At 39.8% G+C, this 20,611-nt stretch overlaps 1 protein-coding gene across 1 annotated transcript in view; it reads right to left on the reverse strand.

Moving 5' to 3' along the window:
• Window positions 1-1,725: 1,725 nt before the first annotated feature.
• The window catches only part of RHEB (Ras homolog enriched in brain), a 22,296-nt gene continuing 3,410 nt past the window's right edge, over window positions 1,726-20,611 (reverse strand). Inside the window, exons 3-8 of the mRNA XM_010006017.1 lie at window positions 17,238-17,305; window positions 14,011-14,093; window positions 9,770-9,826; window positions 9,622-9,669; window positions 9,014-9,095; window positions 1,726-2,236 (exon numbers count right to left, since the gene is read on the reverse strand). Of these exons, the coding sequence (XP_010004319.1) occupies window positions 2,144-2,236; window positions 9,014-9,095; window positions 9,622-9,669; window positions 9,770-9,826; window positions 14,011-14,093; window positions 17,238-17,305 (431 nt within the window). The 3' untranslated portion in view covers window positions 1,726-2,143. The remainder of the gene's footprint in view (window positions 2,237-9,013; window positions 9,096-9,621; window positions 9,670-9,769; window positions 9,827-14,010; window positions 14,094-17,237; window positions 17,306-20,611) is intronic.

Below are 20,611 nucleotides of genomic sequence, written 5' to 3' on the forward strand. Positions count from 1 at the left end.
GTGTCCAGTTCTGGAGCTCCCAGCACAGGAAAGACACAAAGCTCCTGGAGTGAGTCCGGAGGAGGATCATGAAGATGATTCGAGGGCTGGAGCAGCTCTGCTATGAAGACAGGCTGAGAGAGTTGGGGCTGTTCAGCCTGGAGAAGAGAAGGCTCTGGGAAGACCATAGACACCCTTCCAGTACCTTAAGGGGCTACAGGAAAGCTGGGGAGGGACTTTTTTTAAGGATGTGTAGTGACAGGACAAGGGGTAATGGTTTTAAGCTAGAAGAGGGTAGATTAAGGTTAGATATTAGGAAGAAAATCTTTAGTAGGAGGGTAGTGATGAGACACTGGCCCAGATTGCCCAGAGAAGCTGTGGCTGCCCCTTCCCACCAAACGTTCAAGGCCAGGCTGGATGGGATTCGGAGCAACCTGGTTTAGTGGGAATTGTCCCTGCACATGCAGGAAGGTTGGAACTAGATGACCTTCAAGGTCCCTTTCAACTCAAGCCATGCTGTGATTCTATGATCATAAGCCAAACTACCCTGCAGGTTCTTGTGAAGGAAACCTGCTGTACAGCCCCAGATCAGTCTGGTTTCAAAATCCAAGCATGTGCTGGTTTCCCTCAATGAGCACCCTGACTTCACTGAACTTCAGTCATCTATCAAATGTAACCATCATCCAGCTGTATTTAGCCCAAGATATAAAAATTCAGGTTAACAAACAAGCTTTCAGAAACTTTGGAAAATACCCTAAAGAGACAAAAAAATAAAAGGCAATTTTTTTTTTGCCAGGAAGCCAGTTAATCTCATGGTGACCAAGGTTTTTCTACATATACTGTCAATTGAAGGGATCAGACAATTTTCTACATAATGAGGGAACCACTGCACAAGAAATGAAGATATGAGACATGCTGAATTTCCATCTTTCAGCACAGACCAAAATGCAAAAGCTAGTTCTGGCTGCAAACACATTGCAACTTTCCCTTCCATTTTACTTCTGCTGGAAATAACGTTTTCAAATGGATACCAAAAAGCATGAGGAACACTTCATTTCCCCAAACCAGCCTCATGTGTTTTTGTTGCTTGTTTAGGACTTGTTCTTAAAAACAGAGTAGGTCAAGTAGTTTGTTTCCAGAGTGAAGAGATTAAGGCTTGTTAAACCTCTAGTTCAAAAGACAAACAAAAATTTGCAGTTTTTTTAGGAGAAGCTGCCAGAGCTGTGCCCTGTGAACAGCCAGCTGCCAGGAGACCCCTCACCATGCTCTCCAGATGCAGAAGTACAGAAATGCACAGTAAACAACCCACATCAATTTGTTCAGGACATGCAAGGCCATTTTTGTTTTCTTAGCAAGCCTACACTTCCGACCTGGAGAAACCTACTCCATCCTGGCAGGGCTCCTAGTTACAAGTCTACAAGAACAGTCTGTGCTGCAGGTGTGAGCCCTGCTTGGAGAGACCTAAGCACCCTTTGCTCCATGACTCTGAACAGCTACAGAGATAAAACTCAGTGCAGGTTGTCTGGCTGCAAACCCAAGCCTTCCCTTCCAAATCTAAGGTGTCACTTGTGTCTCCTTCCCATGAATAAAAATGGTTGGGATCATTCACAAACAACTTCCCAAACAATAGTCAATCAATCCACTGGCTCCAAAGATCTCACTCCTCCTCTTAAGGGCAGCAGGTGAGTATTTTTCACAGAAACAAGGTTCCACTGAGTAACCAATAAAAAAATTATAAAGAAAGCATTTAAGGTTTGCAGCTATTTTATTTACAAGTATACATTTAACACAAAGAAACACTGATATCCAAGCCTAGTTAATAGTAGTGTAACAATATGCATCTTTTTGATGATTATTCTAACCAACAAACTACACTGAAAAATTAATGCCAGTAAAATTCTTGGTCATAATATTAAGAAATACAATATATAAATTGAAAATATGATTGCTTAAAATTTGAAAATGGAAGTGAAGCCATTTGCACAGGAGTCAGAGTTTAACATAATCTGAAGGGAAAGGCTCCAAACCAACTGTCTGTCTTTCAGGTTAACAGAAGAAAAAAATAAAATAAAAAAAAGAAGCATAGTTTATCCTTAAAGATAATGGGCAGTTTTGCTTCTTCAGGTAGAATGTATTCCCAGTGTTTTCAGGTTTTGCAGTGGAATTACATTACTGAGCATGAAGACTTCCCTTGTGAAGCTGCCCCATCGATTTTTTCTGCCTCCAAAATTATCCTCTTAAAAACATCAACGGCAGTCTGCAGAGAGAGATTACAAGGTTAGTAGGTGAGCAGAAAATGCCCACTTCCTGAAAAAAATAAAACAAAATAAAGTGTTGGCGGTTTTACTGGCTACACCAACACACAAATAAATGCAGGTCCAACACTTACTCTAAATCCAAGAGGAAAAATACACTAATTACAGAATAATATGAACCTCTTCTCTACAGCAATCCTGCAGGGAGGGGAAGTGTAAACGGCACCACACACCAGAGCTAATCCCTGTAATTCAGCTTTATTTTAAATAGGAAACTTGCACTGAGTGACTGACAGCATTGAAGATTTTTGCTGTGCTGCTCCAGAGAACAAAGCCATTTGTTCCTTCTAAGTAATATTTAAGATTCCAAGTCATTACAAAAGGCAGTAGAATTTTCATCTCTGAACAGTGACTTCACACCGCCCAGTATGAGGGTTATTTTACTATTCTTTACTTTCTCATCTTACAGTGTTAGACATAGTGCAAGAACACAAAGGAAAACGTGAGCCAAATGACCCACTGCCTAACATTAAGCAATATCCTTCAATAAACTCCTTCTGAGAGAGAAAGGGGGTTACATTTTAAACAGCTTTAACCTTTTAAACTACAGGACAGCCATTGCTAAGATGGCCAGGCTCACATAAACACCCTGGCTTAACGCAGGGAACATACAGAACTATGAGAAGCCTCTGCAAAACTGCACCACACATACCCCAGGGATCCCAAAACTGCACCACACACACACCAGGGATCCCCTCACTGTTTCAGAGGGAAGGCAGTGAGTGAGCTCAGGGCAGGAGGACCCTGTTCTGTTGTCAACTCTGCCAAGTCTCCACACTGAGCACAAAGCAGCCTGGTGAAAAAGGCTCTTCCCTACCCAAGCTCCAGGTGATGAAACAATACAAGGGCTCTGAACAGGGATACTTCCCTCAACACACACATGCTAGTGAGTCCAAGTTAAAAACCTTGGGATGAAAAGACATGATTTCCCATGAAAATAAGTTTAACTGAAACAGAGACACTGAGAAAGAATGTCAGACCACTTCAATGATTCAGAACGTTTTACAGAAGAATACAATTAAGTGTAACTTGGTTTTAGCTGGGGTTTTGATTGCTTGTTTTTAGGAATAGTGAAAGAGAAAAGAAAGGTGTCTGGGACAGCATCACAAATGCTACTTGTACCAAATACCTTACACTGTTAACCTGGTATTTTCAGGGTTCACCCAATTCTAAGGCTTTCAAAATTGTACACTAGCCTCCATCAAAAAGTGCAGAAACTACAACATGTAGCATCTAAGATTGCCTAGAAGTAATTTAAGATGAGTAAATCCACACCAGTCAAGGACAATTCTAAAGCACTTTTCTTCTCTACAGTATTTTCAAGCTGCAGATTCACCATATGATCAGTACTTGAACATGTGAATCTTCAACTTGGAAATGGTGTTCTGATCATCTCAGACATGCCATTTTAAGTTTAAGTTTATCTAACCTCTAGCCATCTGTTTAATGAATTCCAAGCATACACTCTTTAAGAAGGAAGGTATATTCATTATATACAAGCAGTCACACTAGGAAGGAGGATAAAAAGGGGGTTTTGCTGGTTTTAACCAGCAGGCAGAAGAGCACCCTGTGATTTATGACTGTGTGTTCTGATCTGACAGATGTTTTTCTGCCTTTGCAAGGTATAATTCTTAACTGGATAACTTCCAAATTAATCTCAATGACTGAAGTAGCCCCACGACAATCTTAAAGCAATCTTAACAAGATTAGACTGAATTTTTAAGTTTCCCACACTTGTACAGTTTGTGCACAGTACTTTACAAATATCTGGAAACAGAATATTCCTCCATATAATGGAGTTTCCCTGCAATCCCAACAGAATCTGACAGAAATGGCTCATTAGTCCTGTAATGATACAACACATTTCCTGGGCAAATTAGACTCTAAAAGAATCACAGTCAAGACTGCATTTGTTATCAAACTGGTTCCACTAATGAAGTTTCCCATAATGAGAACTTGATGACATACTGATTTACAAATATGCTGCACCCATGTTTCCTTACTTAGAACTCAAATTTTCAATGGTTTCATTTTAATGCACAAGTTTTACCTCTGCTTCAAAGCATCCATTAAAAAACCTTCACAACTTCTTCTGTCAACCAAGAAGCTGCACATTCTCTGTCAAAGACATGATGTTTGACACACTAAGATGTAGGAGTTCACAGAGCTTGTTAATTCATTTCACAGAAAAGATGTATTCACTGAGAAGATTTAATCACTGTCCTACAGTTAACACTTAGGAATTTTAATTCAGCCCAAACATGCTGAAGGATTTTAGAATGAGCTTTTAAGCAATGCAAGAAGCTATGTTTTGTGACCAGAAATAAAGAATGCAGACAGACTTTATATGCATCTGCCTCCATATGGTTCAATTACAGAATGTGGGTCACACCTAGCCTACAGAAAACCATCTGGCTTTCTTCTGCCTTTCTCCCCTGAGGAAACAAAATAGATGTCAGCCTGGGCAACATATGCTACCCAGAGAGCTCAGCACCATGCAAGAGACACCAGAGGCTCAACTGCTTCTGTAGATGTGTCCCATGGTGTGAGCTGGACAGCTCGGGAGGTACAATTCCCTCTGCACCAGCAGGGAGTCGGGAACATGCTGCGGGGAGCCAGCACAGGAAGGTACAAACACTCAACCCCAGCCCATGGCCTCCAGAGTCAGGCAGCCCCTTGGTATGTTGTGCTTTTCAACTATGCAACTGTTTTATTATTTTTAAGAGGAAATTCTCAACAGCTCATGCTACTAGTTTATCTTGGCACAGAACTGGACAAGGGAACTGGAACAACAGTCAGGTAAAGGAAGAGAGGATTTTCCCCCACATCTTCTGCCAGTCCAAACACACTTTTCCAGGTAGACATGTCAGACCCCTGGAGAAGGGCTGAGATCCAAAAACCACTCTGAAGCACTTACTGAGCAATGCGTCTTCTGAACTTGAAGATGAAGTTGCTCTTAAAAAAGAAGCAATGCCTCAGCAACTGCTTTTTAAGAGAGCTCTGTTTTGGCAAGAAGTACATTTTTTGCTACTTCCTTGATCCTTCTAAAACAAGTTTATGTAATGAATTTTGCATAACTGAATGAACACAATTGGGCTGCTTGTTACTTCCTAAATTCTTCCAGTAGAAGCTGGCTCCCAGCTTCAAGTAGGTTTAAGACCAATTTGGATTCTGGTTGCATTTCAAACCATTACCACTTTATTGTACTGGGACTAAGATGAAGCATTATTCTACAGCTTAGGTGAAACAAAGTAGGGAATTCCATGGTGAAGGCTCAAAGCTCCTGAAGTCAGCCAAAGCAGTTCAACACATAATAATTAAGCATCTTGAGAAGGTATGACAATACCAGCCCACCAGTAATCTAAATGATGTCTGTTGCATTAAGTCTCTGAATTGCCTTCTCAAAAGCCCAGGGATTTCCCTAGGTGGCTTATGTGTTCCTGACATGAAGGCTCCTCCAGAAGCCCTACCAGGTCACCCCTTGTCTGCAGGAGCTGATACAGAGCCTCAAACATACATGACCTTGAGAACCCATGCCAGCCACTACCATTTATGGTCACCACAGCTTTGATCTTTGCCTCTCCTACTTTCCATCTATTCCAAGTCATTCAAGTTCTGGAATGTGGTATCTTTTGGTAACTAGAATACATCTAGTCGGTTGAAGTTAATCTATAGAACTATTTTAGTTGCCCAACATAGTACAGCTATGCTCACAGGACTTTCACAGATGCTCCAAAAAGGAGTATTATCTTTCTGCCAAAGTAGGAAGGGAGAAGAGTCAGTGCTTTCCATCCTTGTGTAGGGGGAAAGGAGCTTTTGCTATCTGAACCTGTTATAGGGAATATATTCTCTGGTTTCAGCAGTTCCCTGAAAAGACAATTTCAGAACAGCATACTAGAAATCGTCCTATTTCTGCTCCACATCCACCAAATACCAATGGCAAGGTTTCAGAGAGAAAGAATTAACAGACTTCCCCCCAGTCAGGAAGGTTTCACCTCTCTGCTTAACTTCTTAAGCTCTAGATTCCCAGTACAGTCCAGCTCATCCCTTTAAGCTTCAAATTAGCTTTCTGAGAAGCCAACAGAATCAGCAGCAGCTTTGGAACTCATTTAGACTTAATCTTGATAGGCAAGTTACATTTGCTGTACCAAGCCAATACAGGTTGATGATCTGGATGAGCCTTCAAAGCAAGAAGTGCTGCCAGACTTTTCTCAGCAATGTCGACTTAATAAAGTGAACATTCAGTACCAGGACAATGACAACACACCTTGTTACTAAGTTGAAAAGAAACCCTTTCCCTGCCCCCCAAACCAGAGATAGCTTCAGAGTAAGAGATCATACCCTGTCTTGATAGAGATCTATAAATCAGCTGTTTTGATCCTGTCAAATTAGAATTTGGAGGAAAAATCACAGGAGTTCAGAAGTGCTCCTGGTCTAACTCATAGAAAGGGATACAATGCCTGATGTCTTCGGTTCCCCCTAGTGTCTCACAGCTCTGGACTCCACACTTTCTCAAACCTCAATCTCCCAGCTCTTCGAAGGTGAGCTTTCCTTCACAGTGGTTAGCTAGAAGACTAAGGCAGCTGCCCCAGTTCTGGGCTGCTTCACACTTCCTTCTGCACCTCCCAAGCCTCCAAAGGAAGCACACCAGAAAGCCTGAAAGATGGTCACATGCTGTGGGAACCCATCTCAGAAGTGACATATGATCTCCCAAACTTCTGAAGCCAGACAAATCCACCAGGTGTATTATGTATCTGCAAGGCATGATGGAGGAATTGTGTCCAAGCATCTGTTTCTAAGAACCTGTGTCTAAATCCAGAGGGACAGAATTTACAGTGACCCATGATCACTATTCTGAAGGATCCAGCTGAAATGAAGACCTTGAACAGACACCTTTAGCAGGAATAATGAACTTCTGATTTGCTGTGGTATTTGTACAGGACTGTACATGTTGAATGTTTCACAATACAATTGCCAATTCTGATTTCCCTGAAAACTACGGAGTTGCTATATACATTTCATCTGGCAGCATAACTTAATATGGACAGTCTGAAGGTAAAGGAACAGACACAAACACATGGCAGTCAATGGGACCTCGTTCGTGCAGCAGTTTAATATCCAAGACATACCAAGCATCATAAAAGGCTTGTATGCTTTTTTTCATAAATATATCCAACTTTTTTTTTTCTTAAACTAAGAACAATACAAACTTCAGAAAAGTTATCAGCAAGATGTTCTGCTAGATATGAATTGCTACTGTTACACGTTGTGACCATATGCCAAAAGAAAAAGTGTCCAGAAATAGCTTTGCCTAATCCAAAAGTACTGAGTCTTTTAACATAAAGGGTGTGGGAATCAGATGCTTAACTGATTTATTCTTGACATTGTCAATTTAGTTTCCTTGGGTATGCAACTTGAAAACTCTGCAGCAGTACGGAGGAGATATTGAGAAACTTCATGCTTTCACCATACCCAGTTTTGACAATGTTTATTAAGTCTTAGCCAAAAACAGAAGTACTGATAAACTAACTCCAAGAGTTTAATATCTGGATTAAAAAATCCAAGTAGTTCTTCCAGGGAAAATCCAACTTTACTCAAGTAACGTGTAGAATTGTTGACAACAGACATTAGACAAATCTTTTTTGCTTTTGGGGATGGAGGAGAGGGAAAGGAAGGCTCCTTGAACAAGTCCTACTCCTAGCAATAGGATTGCCCTCCCTTCTGATTGTGCTGATGTTATCAAGGAGGCCAAGGATGTGATAAGCTAGGCTAAATATGAAGCAATGTAAGCATTTCTTCTGCGTAAGGACTCAATTGTTTAAAACTATCCTTACAATGTCCTTTTGATCTGATACGTCTGTATTTTCAAAAAGCAAAGGTTTTGATGCTCAATACCCATACGGAAAAAAATAGCAAGGAAAAAGAAAGAGAGAATAAAGGCACCTCCCCTTCAACCTACAGCAGTTATCATTACTTCAAGCCCAAACTAGAAGGCTCTTGTAGCTTAGATACCTAAAGTGTCAAATCATTTACAAATTATGATTAACAGCCACAGGAACAAACTGAAATACCAGAACACACTTAGGAGACTTTCTAAAGCAAGTTATCACAACCAAGATGACAATATTATTCAACATGTAATTAAAGACTTCATTTCTGTGAAAGGAAACCAGCAAGTGTAAATGTTTGTGGGCTATATTGTGTCAGATCATGCAACTTCACTCCAGCTGTATCACAGCAGTGTCTGACAGCCTCTGCTGTATTCTAACATCTTTCAGTTTCCTTCTACACGCCCCCCGCCCCTCCCTAAAAACAATTATTGCCCACATTAGAGAGACAAGAGCCTCACCCAGAGCCTTAAAACACGAGGTTCATCACCTTATACCAACTCATTCCTATGCAACCGCAGTGACCTCCTATTTGAGGTAACTGCAGCAGATCAGACCTTGTTCCACCCACCACGTGGATTCGAGTTTGTCACAAAGTGTTCTGCTATGTTCAGTGAAGCTTAACTCTCAGTTCTTTGCTTCCTCCCTTCATTTACAGTTACATGGAAAAACTTGTACACACAAATCTGAATGCAGACAGACATTTTGTTTCCAACCATCTACACAAAATACCTGCAGAGTACATGCTAATATTTTATCTTCCTTTATTAAGTGAAACCGAGTCATTCCATGGCATTGCTAATTGAATAAAGTGAATTTTAAATCCATTACCTGATTTTCTTTAGCAGAAGATTCCAAGAAAGCTGCATTCCAGGATTCTGCTAAAGCTTTCCCTTCTTCATAGCTGATCACCCTGACCAAAGGAAAATAAAGTATGTTTCTTTGTAACTTGCAAAATAATTGGAATTTGATACATCACGAAAGACTTCAGAGTACTGAAGCACATAAATGCACGTAATAGGAATGTTCTGTGAAGTCTGATCTACAGCATTTGCTTTTGGCTGCTGTTAAATGGTCTACCGGGCCAGCTAAAACTTTTATGTGACCCAGAAAAGCAGCCGTCCCAAAGTATTGCTTTGTTTTAATAATCTGGAACATCATCTGGTATTTTACAGTCGTGAAGAAAACACTTCAGTTACTTGTTTTGAAAAAACCCAAAGTGTTAAACAACCGTCCCTAGAACCTTATGTCAAAAGTCAACATTACAACACAAGTTCATGGCTCTTAGTTCACATTCTGGATACAACTTCTTTGCCAGTACCTTATTTTAACCTACAATTTGATTTCAGTTATGGAAAGCCAAGAACAAAGCCAGCCCATTGCAGCCACAGGAATGTCGGCTGCTGTCTTGCATTTCCCACATACTGGAGGTCACATACCGTTCCATATGCAGGTCTTTTTTATTTCCAACCAGCATAATGGGTATTCTGTGAAAGAAAGTTCAGAACTTCAGAACAGTTATAGTATACTGAACAAAGTACTAGCAACATGCCTGCAATGAAATGAGATGAAAGTGTCACTACTTACTGGACTTTTCCCACCATATCCAATAACTTGCCATGGATAACTTTTATCACTTCAAAACTGCAAAATAAAGGGATGAAGTCACACATGCACTCCAATGTTTATCCTTAATACCTAATACACAAGCAATTAAATGCATATGTAGCTTGTTGTGTTTAAAACTTAACTCTGTATAGTGGCAGAACTAGAAAGAAGCTTAAAGTCTTACCAGTTTGTGCCCAACAGACAAAATGGTCCCAGAAGCAGCAAAGACTAGCATACACCTATCATTAGAGCCTGCCCAGTTATGATATTTGCAGAAATAAGTAGCATTACCCAGGACAGATGCATGTAGGATAGAATCACTAAAAGCCTCTCCCACCTCTCATCTGGTTTGTATCTGCAGTAAGAAGGTTAACTACTAGAGTCCCAACAATCCTGGGTGAGCGTGTCAAATTAAAGCAGTTTTAGCTAAGCACACTTCATCTTGAAATAATACATTCTTTTTTAAATGCACTTCATTCATACAGAGTTTTTTCTTTTTATGTGAAAGACAAAAGCAGCCTAAATTCTAATTTTCTATGGAAAGTGAGTAAACTCATCTGCAAGATGGTATCAAAACAGTGGTAATTCAAAATACTTGTTTTCTGTTTACCTACCATGCACATGAAGTCTGGATGACCAGAGATAAGAAGTAGTACTGTGAAATACCAAGAAGTCAAAAACCTCACTAACAAAACCCACTGCATTTGACATTTAGTACTTTGAGAACAAGCTATAAATGGGGCTGAAGAGCAGATGTTGTGCTCCTCTAATTACAGTATGGAAAATTGCTGGTACATGAAGTGTACAACTCAGATTTAAGAGAGAGGAACAAGCTCGCACAACACATGTGACATACAACTAGACAACAAAAAAGCGACCAGAACGTTTCCAGCTTCCAAGGTTGCTAGCTGCAGAGTGTCTTGACTCACACTGCATTTAAATTAGAACTGAAACTCTCAAAAATAGAGCAGCACTCAAACACACTTCCAACTCGGCGCTCTTAAAGAACTGGTGCCTAAAACCACTATTCAGGCTATCTGAATCACTAAAACTTCTCACTTCTGGAACTACAAATGCTACCATATTTAAGAAGGATTTATCAGGTAAGTCAATTTGTCTGACTTTTGAGATTGAGTAAAACACAGTATTCTCCATGTTCAGCTAATAGTTTAACTATAACCTATTAAGAAAATTAGTTCTTTGCAAACAGAAGTGTAACTTAGTCTGACACAATTTGGTATTAGTAATTCAAGTATAATACTGCACATTACATAAAATTGTGGAATTGATGGACTGAAACGGTATTAGTGAAAATCTGGTCCTGAGAACTTCTCTTGGACTTTGGTTCTTATAATTATTTCAAATGTAAGAGTTAAGTGGAACTTCATTGTGACAGAGGTCAGAGGCATTGCTACACAGAGAACTAGGTGACTTGGCAAACCAAAAGAGGAATAAAAATACTACCAAAAAATTCTGCTACAGACCACAAAACCGGTTCTCAGTCTGAAGAAAGAGGAAAGATCTAGCATACTAGCCACAGGATAACTGAATCACTAACACAGTACAATCACTGTTTCCCCTCCACTATTAGGTGTGTTGCTCCCAGCACAGCCAGAAAACCACCATGTCACAGCACAGCACCGTGGCAAGTCCTCACCTGAGGTTCCAGGGCACAATGCTGCAAAGTGTTCTTGTTCAACTTGAGCTCTTCGTTGCCCAATCCTCCGTACCTACCTGCTTGCCTAGGATAGTTCACTACACACATTTTCGGTAAAAATACTACAAATAAACAACTGATCTTTGTGAACCAACCAAGGTGGAAACCAAAAGAGAAGTGCTATTTACTCTGACACAGAAACAACTGTTAAGAACTGCCAGGAAGTGAATTGGCTTGACCAGATTAATTTAATGTTCCAGAAAGCTTTTCAAATTAACAAGGCTAGAAGGACCAGCAACACACTTTAAGACAGATATTGAGCAATCCAAAAAGAGCATCATCACATCAAGTCATGAAACAGCAAGAGAACTGGAGACCTTAAGAGCTCCTTTCCAGTTCTGTCAAACAAATAGGGTTACAGCAAACAGCTCAATGTGTGAAATGTAACCACAAAAATTGCTAGCTGCCAGATAAACGTATTACACAAAATTATGGACCCTTGCAAGATAAATAATTGTAATTTATTTAAGCTGAACTAGAGCAAAAGCCTTTCACCTTGCTGCTTAAGAGTCTGGGAATACGAAAAACATAAGACATTAGCTTTTATTAAAGTCCCATCTAAACTTTCCACTGGAAGTTAGCAGGGAAGATGATAGTTTTAAAAGGGCACTTCTATTAAGGTTGCTGTCGATGCTCTCAAATACTCAGATCAATATACACACTTCGACAGAAGTCAAGACAGATGTAATTTGATTGCCCAGGCAAGTCATATAAGCTACTGGAATATTGTGGAAGAAATAAAAAAAGGAACAAAAAAAACTTGGAATAAATTGATAAAAACTAAAATGCTAATGAAAAGGCTATTTAACATATTGTTCTGTCAGTACTTTCACCATAATTTGGTTTCTGTTTTAACTGACTGAATGCTGCCACAGAAAATGGATTTTTCGTTCCTTCACCTATGCTGCTATGCTCAAGACATCATGAAGCAGCAACTGGAGTAGCCTAAAAAAAAGAACATTTCTTTTAGCTGCCAACCAGAGAACAGCACAAGCTGCAGCAGCCTCTAAGCAATCTACACTGATTTTAGTGAAAGACATTTCTGTCCTTACAGCACCACTTAGCAATCAACATGCTTCTATTAATTTTAGGAGTGGAGGATTGTCTACTTAAGGCTGAGAATACTAACTCTTTTTCATACAAGCTACTCAGCACTAACACTGAATCTCTAAATTTAAAAAAAATGTGGTTTATTACCTCTAGACACACAGGAAAGCCTAACATCTGCTGCATTTCCTCCTGATCACACGTGCTTGCCCTTCACTACTTCAGAACTAAGGATCAAAATCAAGAATGAAGGACTGTAAAAACCTGTTCAACATTAAAGAAATTGCAAGCAATGAAGTTTATGACCAGACCGTATCCTTTCTTTGCAAAGCACAGAAAAGCCAACAGGCAAGATGTTGTACCTGTATTTTATGAGGATCGACTAAAGAGAACTTAAGATGACCAGTCTTGCCTGATTCAGAGGAAAAGACACAGAATGCTTCAACACTTGTAAAAATCTGATCAGCTTTCTCAGAAGAACCACAGAATCACCAAGGCTGGGAAAGGACCTTTAGAGATTATCAAGTCCAGCCTATGACCTAACACAATCACATCATCTAGAGCACGGCACATTCAGCCTTTCCTTGAACACATCTAGGAAAGGTGCCTTCAACTTCTACTTAGTAAGAGTGAAAGGTCTAAGGTTCTAATCATTTTACTCAAAGAAAAATTTAAAATAGCATTATTTTGGTTGTCATAACAAAGATGCTGTACAATATTAGAAAACTGAGATCTATTCAAGAATGAGCAGTATTCAAGCAAAGCAAAACAGCCAGAGGAAGGGTCAAACTAACATATGATGACAAAGACTTGTGAAGGCTGAGATGTATCTTGCAAGTAAGAGACTCCCACTATGATGGACTCTGTCCTCAAGTCAGAATGGACAGCTAACAGCAAACACAAATCAGATATTCCAGCAAAATTTTCAAATAAGACTATTTGCTGCAGCATGTCAAGACTGGGTCTACAGGTCAAAAGTAAAATATTGTTATTTATATGAAAATTTCTGATAGTTAACCAGAACAATCCAAGACAAGAAGTCAAATCTTAGGACTGTAATGAGCTACAAAGCTGAGGTACTGCTCTAGCTGCTAACTGGGTACTTGATGTAAGTGTAGAGTGTTCTTTAGGTTCATATTTAAGTCTGCCTTTATGCCTGATGCTAGAGCCACGAACTCTACTTACTCCTGAAATAATTCTATGTATTTTACTTACACCTCAAAACAATATAGTTCAGCACTGCCTGATTTCTTACATGGTACCCTGCATATTGGTCTGCAAAGTGTCCAACATTTAGATCTGCAAAAACATTAACTTTGCTTTCTATTTTATTTGTAAGGGAAGGAGAGATTAAATTAATTAAATGCATGTACAGAAAATACAGCTGAGGCAGTATCTGAACCCAGAACGTATCTGTTTAATATGTGAACCAGAAGAACACAACAGATTTTATTACCTTTTTATTGACGTGACTGAATAAACAAGAATGTAGCCATTGATGTCTATGGAGTACGTCTGAGGAAATATGGAGTATTCATCCTGCAGAAGGAATATTGCATTTAAAATTACTTACTACCACAGTACAGAACTTGATGCTAGCAGATCACCAGCAGGTAAGTTGGTCTATTTGTAAGACATGAGGTGCAGGACCACTTTGTATAGGTAGTACTTTCAGAATTACATTTTTTCACCATAATGCCAGATGTGAAATCTTTACCAAATTACAAGAAAGCTGAGTCATTCTGTATACTCTAAAATTTAATCTACAGCTTTTTTGGTTTATTCCTTCTAAGACTATGGATCAGCTAAAGCTATCCCCAATCCTCTTACGCTGCTTAATTATCAGTTTGTATTAGTAGAAAACATCCACTCTGTCCTACCACCAATTAGCAATTACATCTCTTATCTTGCTAGTGATACACTGCATATTCCTAATTTCAACAGCTGACAACAGGATCCTGCAGTTCAGAACTTCAAGTGGCACTGATCATATCTAAATTACCCAAGGGGTCTGTTAGGAAGTAACTGTAGCTTGCCAACTAATGCGTATCAACTGTAGATGCAAGAAATACAGCTACCTGCTCCTTTATGACAAGTAGAAGTTTACATTGTATGGGAAGCATTTAATTAAAAAAAAAACAACCAAAACACCAAAACAACCCAGAAACTTAATACCTTATTACTCCTGTAGAAAAAGAAGAGACCAAAGAGATAAATGAAACCATATTTTCCTGCCATACTGAAGAAAATGCAACACAAATACTCTGAGACCCATATTAAAAATATACAATATTCCAATAGGCGTTCCCAGGAAATATTCACTTTGAGAAGAGACTTCTTAATGTAAGAGTTCTGAAGTGTTTAAACCTACGCTTCTTAACATGTTAGTTTTAGCTAAAGATCACATAACTTCTCTGTGTATTGGCATGACTGAACAGATGGAACAATGCAATCATACAGCTTAAATCTAGACAGCCAAAAGGAATCAAACTTCCTTAACTGGTAAATGAGGAAAAATCCTTTCCAAATTGACATCACAGATTCGGACAAAAAGTTTGAAAGAATTACATTTGACAAAAAATGCCTTTATTTGCCTTTATTGCTACACACTGTGTGCAGCCCTCCCCCACCTCCACTGAAATGCCAACCTGCCACTTGGGCTGGCTGTGTAATTCCAAAGTCAATAGGGATTTGAGCTAGTCTGCCTGTAAAACAGGTGAAAGTGCAACTTTGCAGTTGTTTGACTTTACCGGGAATTTCTCAGCATTGCCCCAGCTGGAATTTGGTGTTAGGTAAGACTTCCTCTCGGACTCCTCTTCTGTGATCCTGTACCAAGACTCCTGTTTAACTGAACTACACAAATCTGAATAGATAACCATGAAAGATAAGGAGGCACAAACAGAAGAGGAGTACCAAGAAAAAAAGTGCCATAATCTCCACTATTTCTAATTACTTACTTAATTTTTAGCTTTTTATGAGAAGGAGAAAATACACTTCCTGGAACTTGTAGGTCAAACTAAGAACTTTGCCAAGTGATAAAACAACATAGCTACAATTTCTCAAGTCAAAGCAATGTCTTCAAGTATGTAACAAATCTACAATATAATCCCTGCTATGCTGTATACACATGAGGATTCCCTATGGATCATTAGACAAGACTTGAGAAAAAAACCTGTCCAAGACACACCTTCCATAATCCAGTATCAACTCTCCCTTCTAACCCTGTAAGCTAGAACTCAAAGTTCAAGTCATTAATAGGAATAGGCAAATCCGAAAATAACCACAGGCTGGGAATGAAGTTATTTTGGTTTTACAATACTGTACAAGATTAAATCAGCCCTGAAAATAAACCTCAGCAAAAGAGGTATGTTACTGGTGAAGTTACACTGCCTTCCCAGAAGGTAATTTCTTCCTCAAAGAGGAACCTGAATCACAGCACTACAATTTGAGATGTAAGGCAAGACACTGGCACAAAGTGAAACCTATGGAGCTTGCTCTGCTGTTCATACTTCACAATCTGCTCATCTCAGCCCTGCCTTCCACTGCAGAATATTCCCCATCAAACAATCTTGCCCCAGCACATGTCACAAGTATTGTTTTTTAACCACTTCAGACATCTCTGACAGATTATAACTGAATGTAGTGCTGATCAGCAGCACAAGCTGACACCATATAAATACAGCATGGTTATTCTTACATCATGTTGTTCTCTTCAAGGAAAGCAACCAAACATACCTAGAAGGTTACAAACCTTCTGAATAATGTCTCAGCTATGAGCAATTGTCATGCAGCTTTGAAGTCTTTAGCATTGGCAGCATATTTTATGCTAAGATTGTTTAACACTACTCACAGTTTGGAAAAACCTTAAGGCACAATATCAGAACTCACAGAAGGTAAGAACAGGTATGCAATAAAATGACTAGGGTAAAATTATAGGGGTTTAACAGTCCCTGTTCTGTTTTTTTTCCCTAACTTTCAAAAGATGGGGCAGTCCTGTGTGTGGAACATGCACATCAAGTTCAGCCAAGCAGGACTTAATTGAACCCTGTACTTCATGAAGCTACTGACCATGCTACAGGGGACACATTCACTGTCTACTTCTGCACTCCCTGTGATTACATGAAGGCTCAGAAGCATACATGAGTCATCACTTACTTAACAGTGTAAACAAACTGCCTTAGTTTATTTGGTAGTCCCCACAGTACCACCTATATGCATTTCTGCCTACTCCCCACAACTATTTAATGGATGTAAGTCATGGTGGTGTAGCTGGAGAACACAAATAGCAAGAAGTAATTAATAACTTCTCCATGATTTATTTAAGTGACATTTTCCATCTACAGCAAGGCTGTTAGTTTAGTTCTTAAATATCGAGCAATCTAGATAAAAAGTTTAAAAGCAAGCAACTCATGAACTTTTAGTACATCAGAGTTAAGGCAGTTCCTTCTCCATCTTTACAGGCACATGTTCAATAGACAGGAAAAAAACCCTATGAACCCCCAATAAAACCATCTAAATAAACACTACAGAAATACTGCTCTATGGTAACTAAATTACAAGACAGAATCATTTAAGTTAAACAGCAGCTTCAAGCACATAGTTGCTACCAACTGAACTCTACATGAGTATGAATACTTGTCTTAACTCTGAAGAAAGATTCAAAGAAAGAAAGAAAGTACTTACTTGGCCAGCAGTGTCAACCAGCTGAAGATGATATTCTTGGCCATTTACTGTGATCAGTTTTGTAAAAGCTACAATAAGAAACACATACACATTTCAGAATTAAAAACAAGGAGAGGATCAAAAGTCATTCTTCTGTGCCATCGCAGTCGATGCACTCAGAAAAAGAACTTCATCTATAAGCTCTAAAGCAGCAGCCAAAGGTCAGGTGGCTGTGCTCTTAACTACTATATTACAGACAACAATACTCAGAAATTAATTTCAAAATTTCAAGTTTCAAAAGATTTTCACATTGGACGCAGCAATTTCTCCTTTACTTACTTAGAAATAAACACACGTACAAAGCCTTTTTTATTCTTTCCTTCTGACTTCCAGGCAACTGTAATTTGTGGTAACACAAGACACTTAAATACAATTAGCATCAAAGCTTACTTTGAACTTATTATAGGCTATTTTCCTCAGTCTCCAAGCAGTTTAGCGAAATCAATTTCCTACATGTAAATAACATGAGGTAAATTATTTGGATTAAAAAAAAAAATATCTTCGAAGGCTAAGCCACAGACAGCCTAACTTAAAAATGTACTAGACCTACATAATCAGAATTTAGCTAGACCCGTAGAATGGTTTGGGTTGGAATGGGCCTTAAATATCATCTAACTCCAACCCCCTTGCCACGGGCAGGGACACTTCTCTAGACCAGATTGCTCTAAGCCCCATCCAACCTGGTCTTGAACGCTTCCAAAAGCTCACCATGTTGCTTCTAGTCTACCTAGTTTTCAGCCAGGACACACATTCAGTCCCTGAAAGCGATGAGCGTTCTCTTTCTCGGATTCATGAAATGCCAGCGCCCTGTGAGCTGAGGAATCTTACTCAGTGTTTGCATTATGCAACTGCAAAAGCAAACGGTGTCACAGCTTTGGTAGGAATAATGTATCACCGAGCATTACATTTATCAACCAGAGCATGCAAACCTGGTTTCAGAGGTTCACTTTGGCCTTTGTATTGCATTGTATTACTGGACAACACTGATACACTAACTGAAGTCTGTGTTGTCCTCTGGTTGTTCTGGTTTTCCCAAACACTAACAGTCCCAAAAAGCTTTGCCTTTCATTGCAGTGATGAATATGAAATAGCAGGGATATAGTTAACACTGCAGTGACCTGTCCAATAGCTTCCCAAAGCTGCAAATCTGAATGTTCTTGATCCCGCTGTGGAGCCTCCTGCCTACGCCCTCTGGGTTTTGGACAGGGTCTCCCAGAAGCTGAAATCTGCCAACCTTCCTCCTCCCCACCAATGTTCATTGTTCTGTCAACTTTCCACAATGTGAGTATTATCTCAAGTAAGTGGGCTGAAGTATCTGAAACAGGAGATTTCAGCCCACCTAGTAAATCAAAGCACCCTTTTTTCTCTTAGAAAAAAAAAAGTAATTCAAGCAGCAAAGCCAATGCAGCATCTAAATAACCAGCATAAAGCATACCTGCAGTTTCCATTACAATACTAACAAGTGCAATTTGAAATGGAGCATCAATGAGAGCTCCTACCTTATACCCTCTCATCTGTCCCCTAAGAAAGCTGCTTTAACTAACACATGTGCATGAGAGCTGCTATCAAGTCACTGTCTGAATGCTGTTGTCATTACTGCACAAAATTGCAAGGTTATGAAGCAAGAATCCACATCAGCTTCTTGCCTTGAATGAATACTGTGGTGGAGACAGAGGTAACTGTTTGAATAGATGTTAACATGCAGTGTCGCTATATACAGTATCACTGCTTCAAATCAGATGAAAAACAGGCTCATCTGGAGGGGCACTGCATTAACAGGTATATTAAAAGCAACCAATCTCTTGACACTTCACACACACATCAAAGCACTCTGCAATCAAAGTAGCTTCAAGAGCCTCATGAAGTTAATATTTAAAAAGGGACAGAGACAGATGGCAGCTTTTTCAGACTATTCTAGAAACCCAGAATAGTCCCAGCAAAGACATCATTGTCGTTATCGGTACTGGGAGCGTGACAGAGGCAGGGAGAGAGAAACAGTGGAGGAGTCACCACAGACTGGGTGAGAACTGTTAGTTCAGTGCAGAGGCTTGCAGCACTAGAACAGCCCACTGCATGAACACAAATCTGCTTCGATGCCGTCATAATTAATGACTCCCATTTCTTTGCTGAAGGTTTTTAAAAATATTCCCAGTAAGAATTGCATCTTGGGAAAAACCTGCAGCTGTATTAAATGTGCTTAGTGATCTCCAGGTCCCCTTGATCCAGAGTAAGTCTTCACTTCCAATTTCATCACCTACCATCCTGGGACTCATTGCCTTCGGCTGTGCCCATTAGCCAGACAAACAACCAATACGCTCACAGCACAATACAGCTCTTCCTGGTGTGCCAAGGACAGAATTCAGCAGATTGGAACAATCTCTGCAGTCCCAGTCATAACGAGAGCATCTGTGAAACACTGCTCATCAGCTGAAGCATGGATAAAGCCTGCTGTAGCTCCATGAAGCACAGAGATGTTGGAACACGACATGCTTACGGCTTACAGCATGTAATTTGAATGTAGCAATATGAACAATGCTGCAAACATCACCATCACCTCCAAGTTTCTAGTCCTGATTCATTGCAGAAACTTGGCAAATTTGGTGCTGCAGTGAACAGCACAGCACCGAACAGATCTATGCATACAGCTCAGGGTGCAGCAGCTGACAACTGCACTGCAAAGAAATAAAGCCATTTTGCTCTCAGAGAAAGTCCTGACAAGATTACACGCCAAGGGCAGCCCTGAATGCTGCTACAGTTCAGCAGAAGTGTATCTTATGCGGCAACTCCATCAACTGCTGATCATCATTACTCTAAGATCAAGTATATTTCTATTAGACTGACATGAATGAAATTATTTCCATATGCAACTCAAAGGACAGCTGCTGTGAAAGCAAGACATAAGAAATCAGCACCAGGCATATGAATGCAGACCTTCAGATCAGTAGTGCCACTGAATAAAGGTATAAGAGTGGCTTCACATTATCCTCACAGACCTACTGGCTGGAAGCTAAATACAACCACCTCGTAAGGTTTCTTGGGTTACTGCCCCCTGCATCCTTTTCTGTTTGTCTCCATTCCAAAGTCAATGCCCACCACCATTCTGCCAGGACATCTTTCAGAACACTGAAAAGTGTAATGCAACAGAGCTAGTTTTATTTTTTTCTCAAAAACCTCATTTCCACCCCTTGTGAAGGCTGCTCATCAGCAACTCCCGAGAATCACACTTCGCCCTTCCAGAGCAGCTGCCATGACATTCATGGAAGAAGTTTAGCCTCTAGCAGACCAATCTAAATCTGTAAGTATCCCCTTCGTAATTACTAGGGTGCCTCCACTCT

The sequence above is a fragment of the Chaetura pelagica genome, unplaced genomic scaffold (assembly GCF_000747805.2).
Source record: "Chaetura pelagica isolate M959 unplaced genomic scaffold, ChaPel_1.0 scaffold199, whole genome shotgun sequence".
In the NCBI taxonomy this organism is placed as follows: Eukaryota; Metazoa; Chordata; class Aves; order Apodiformes; family Apodidae; genus Chaetura; species Chaetura pelagica.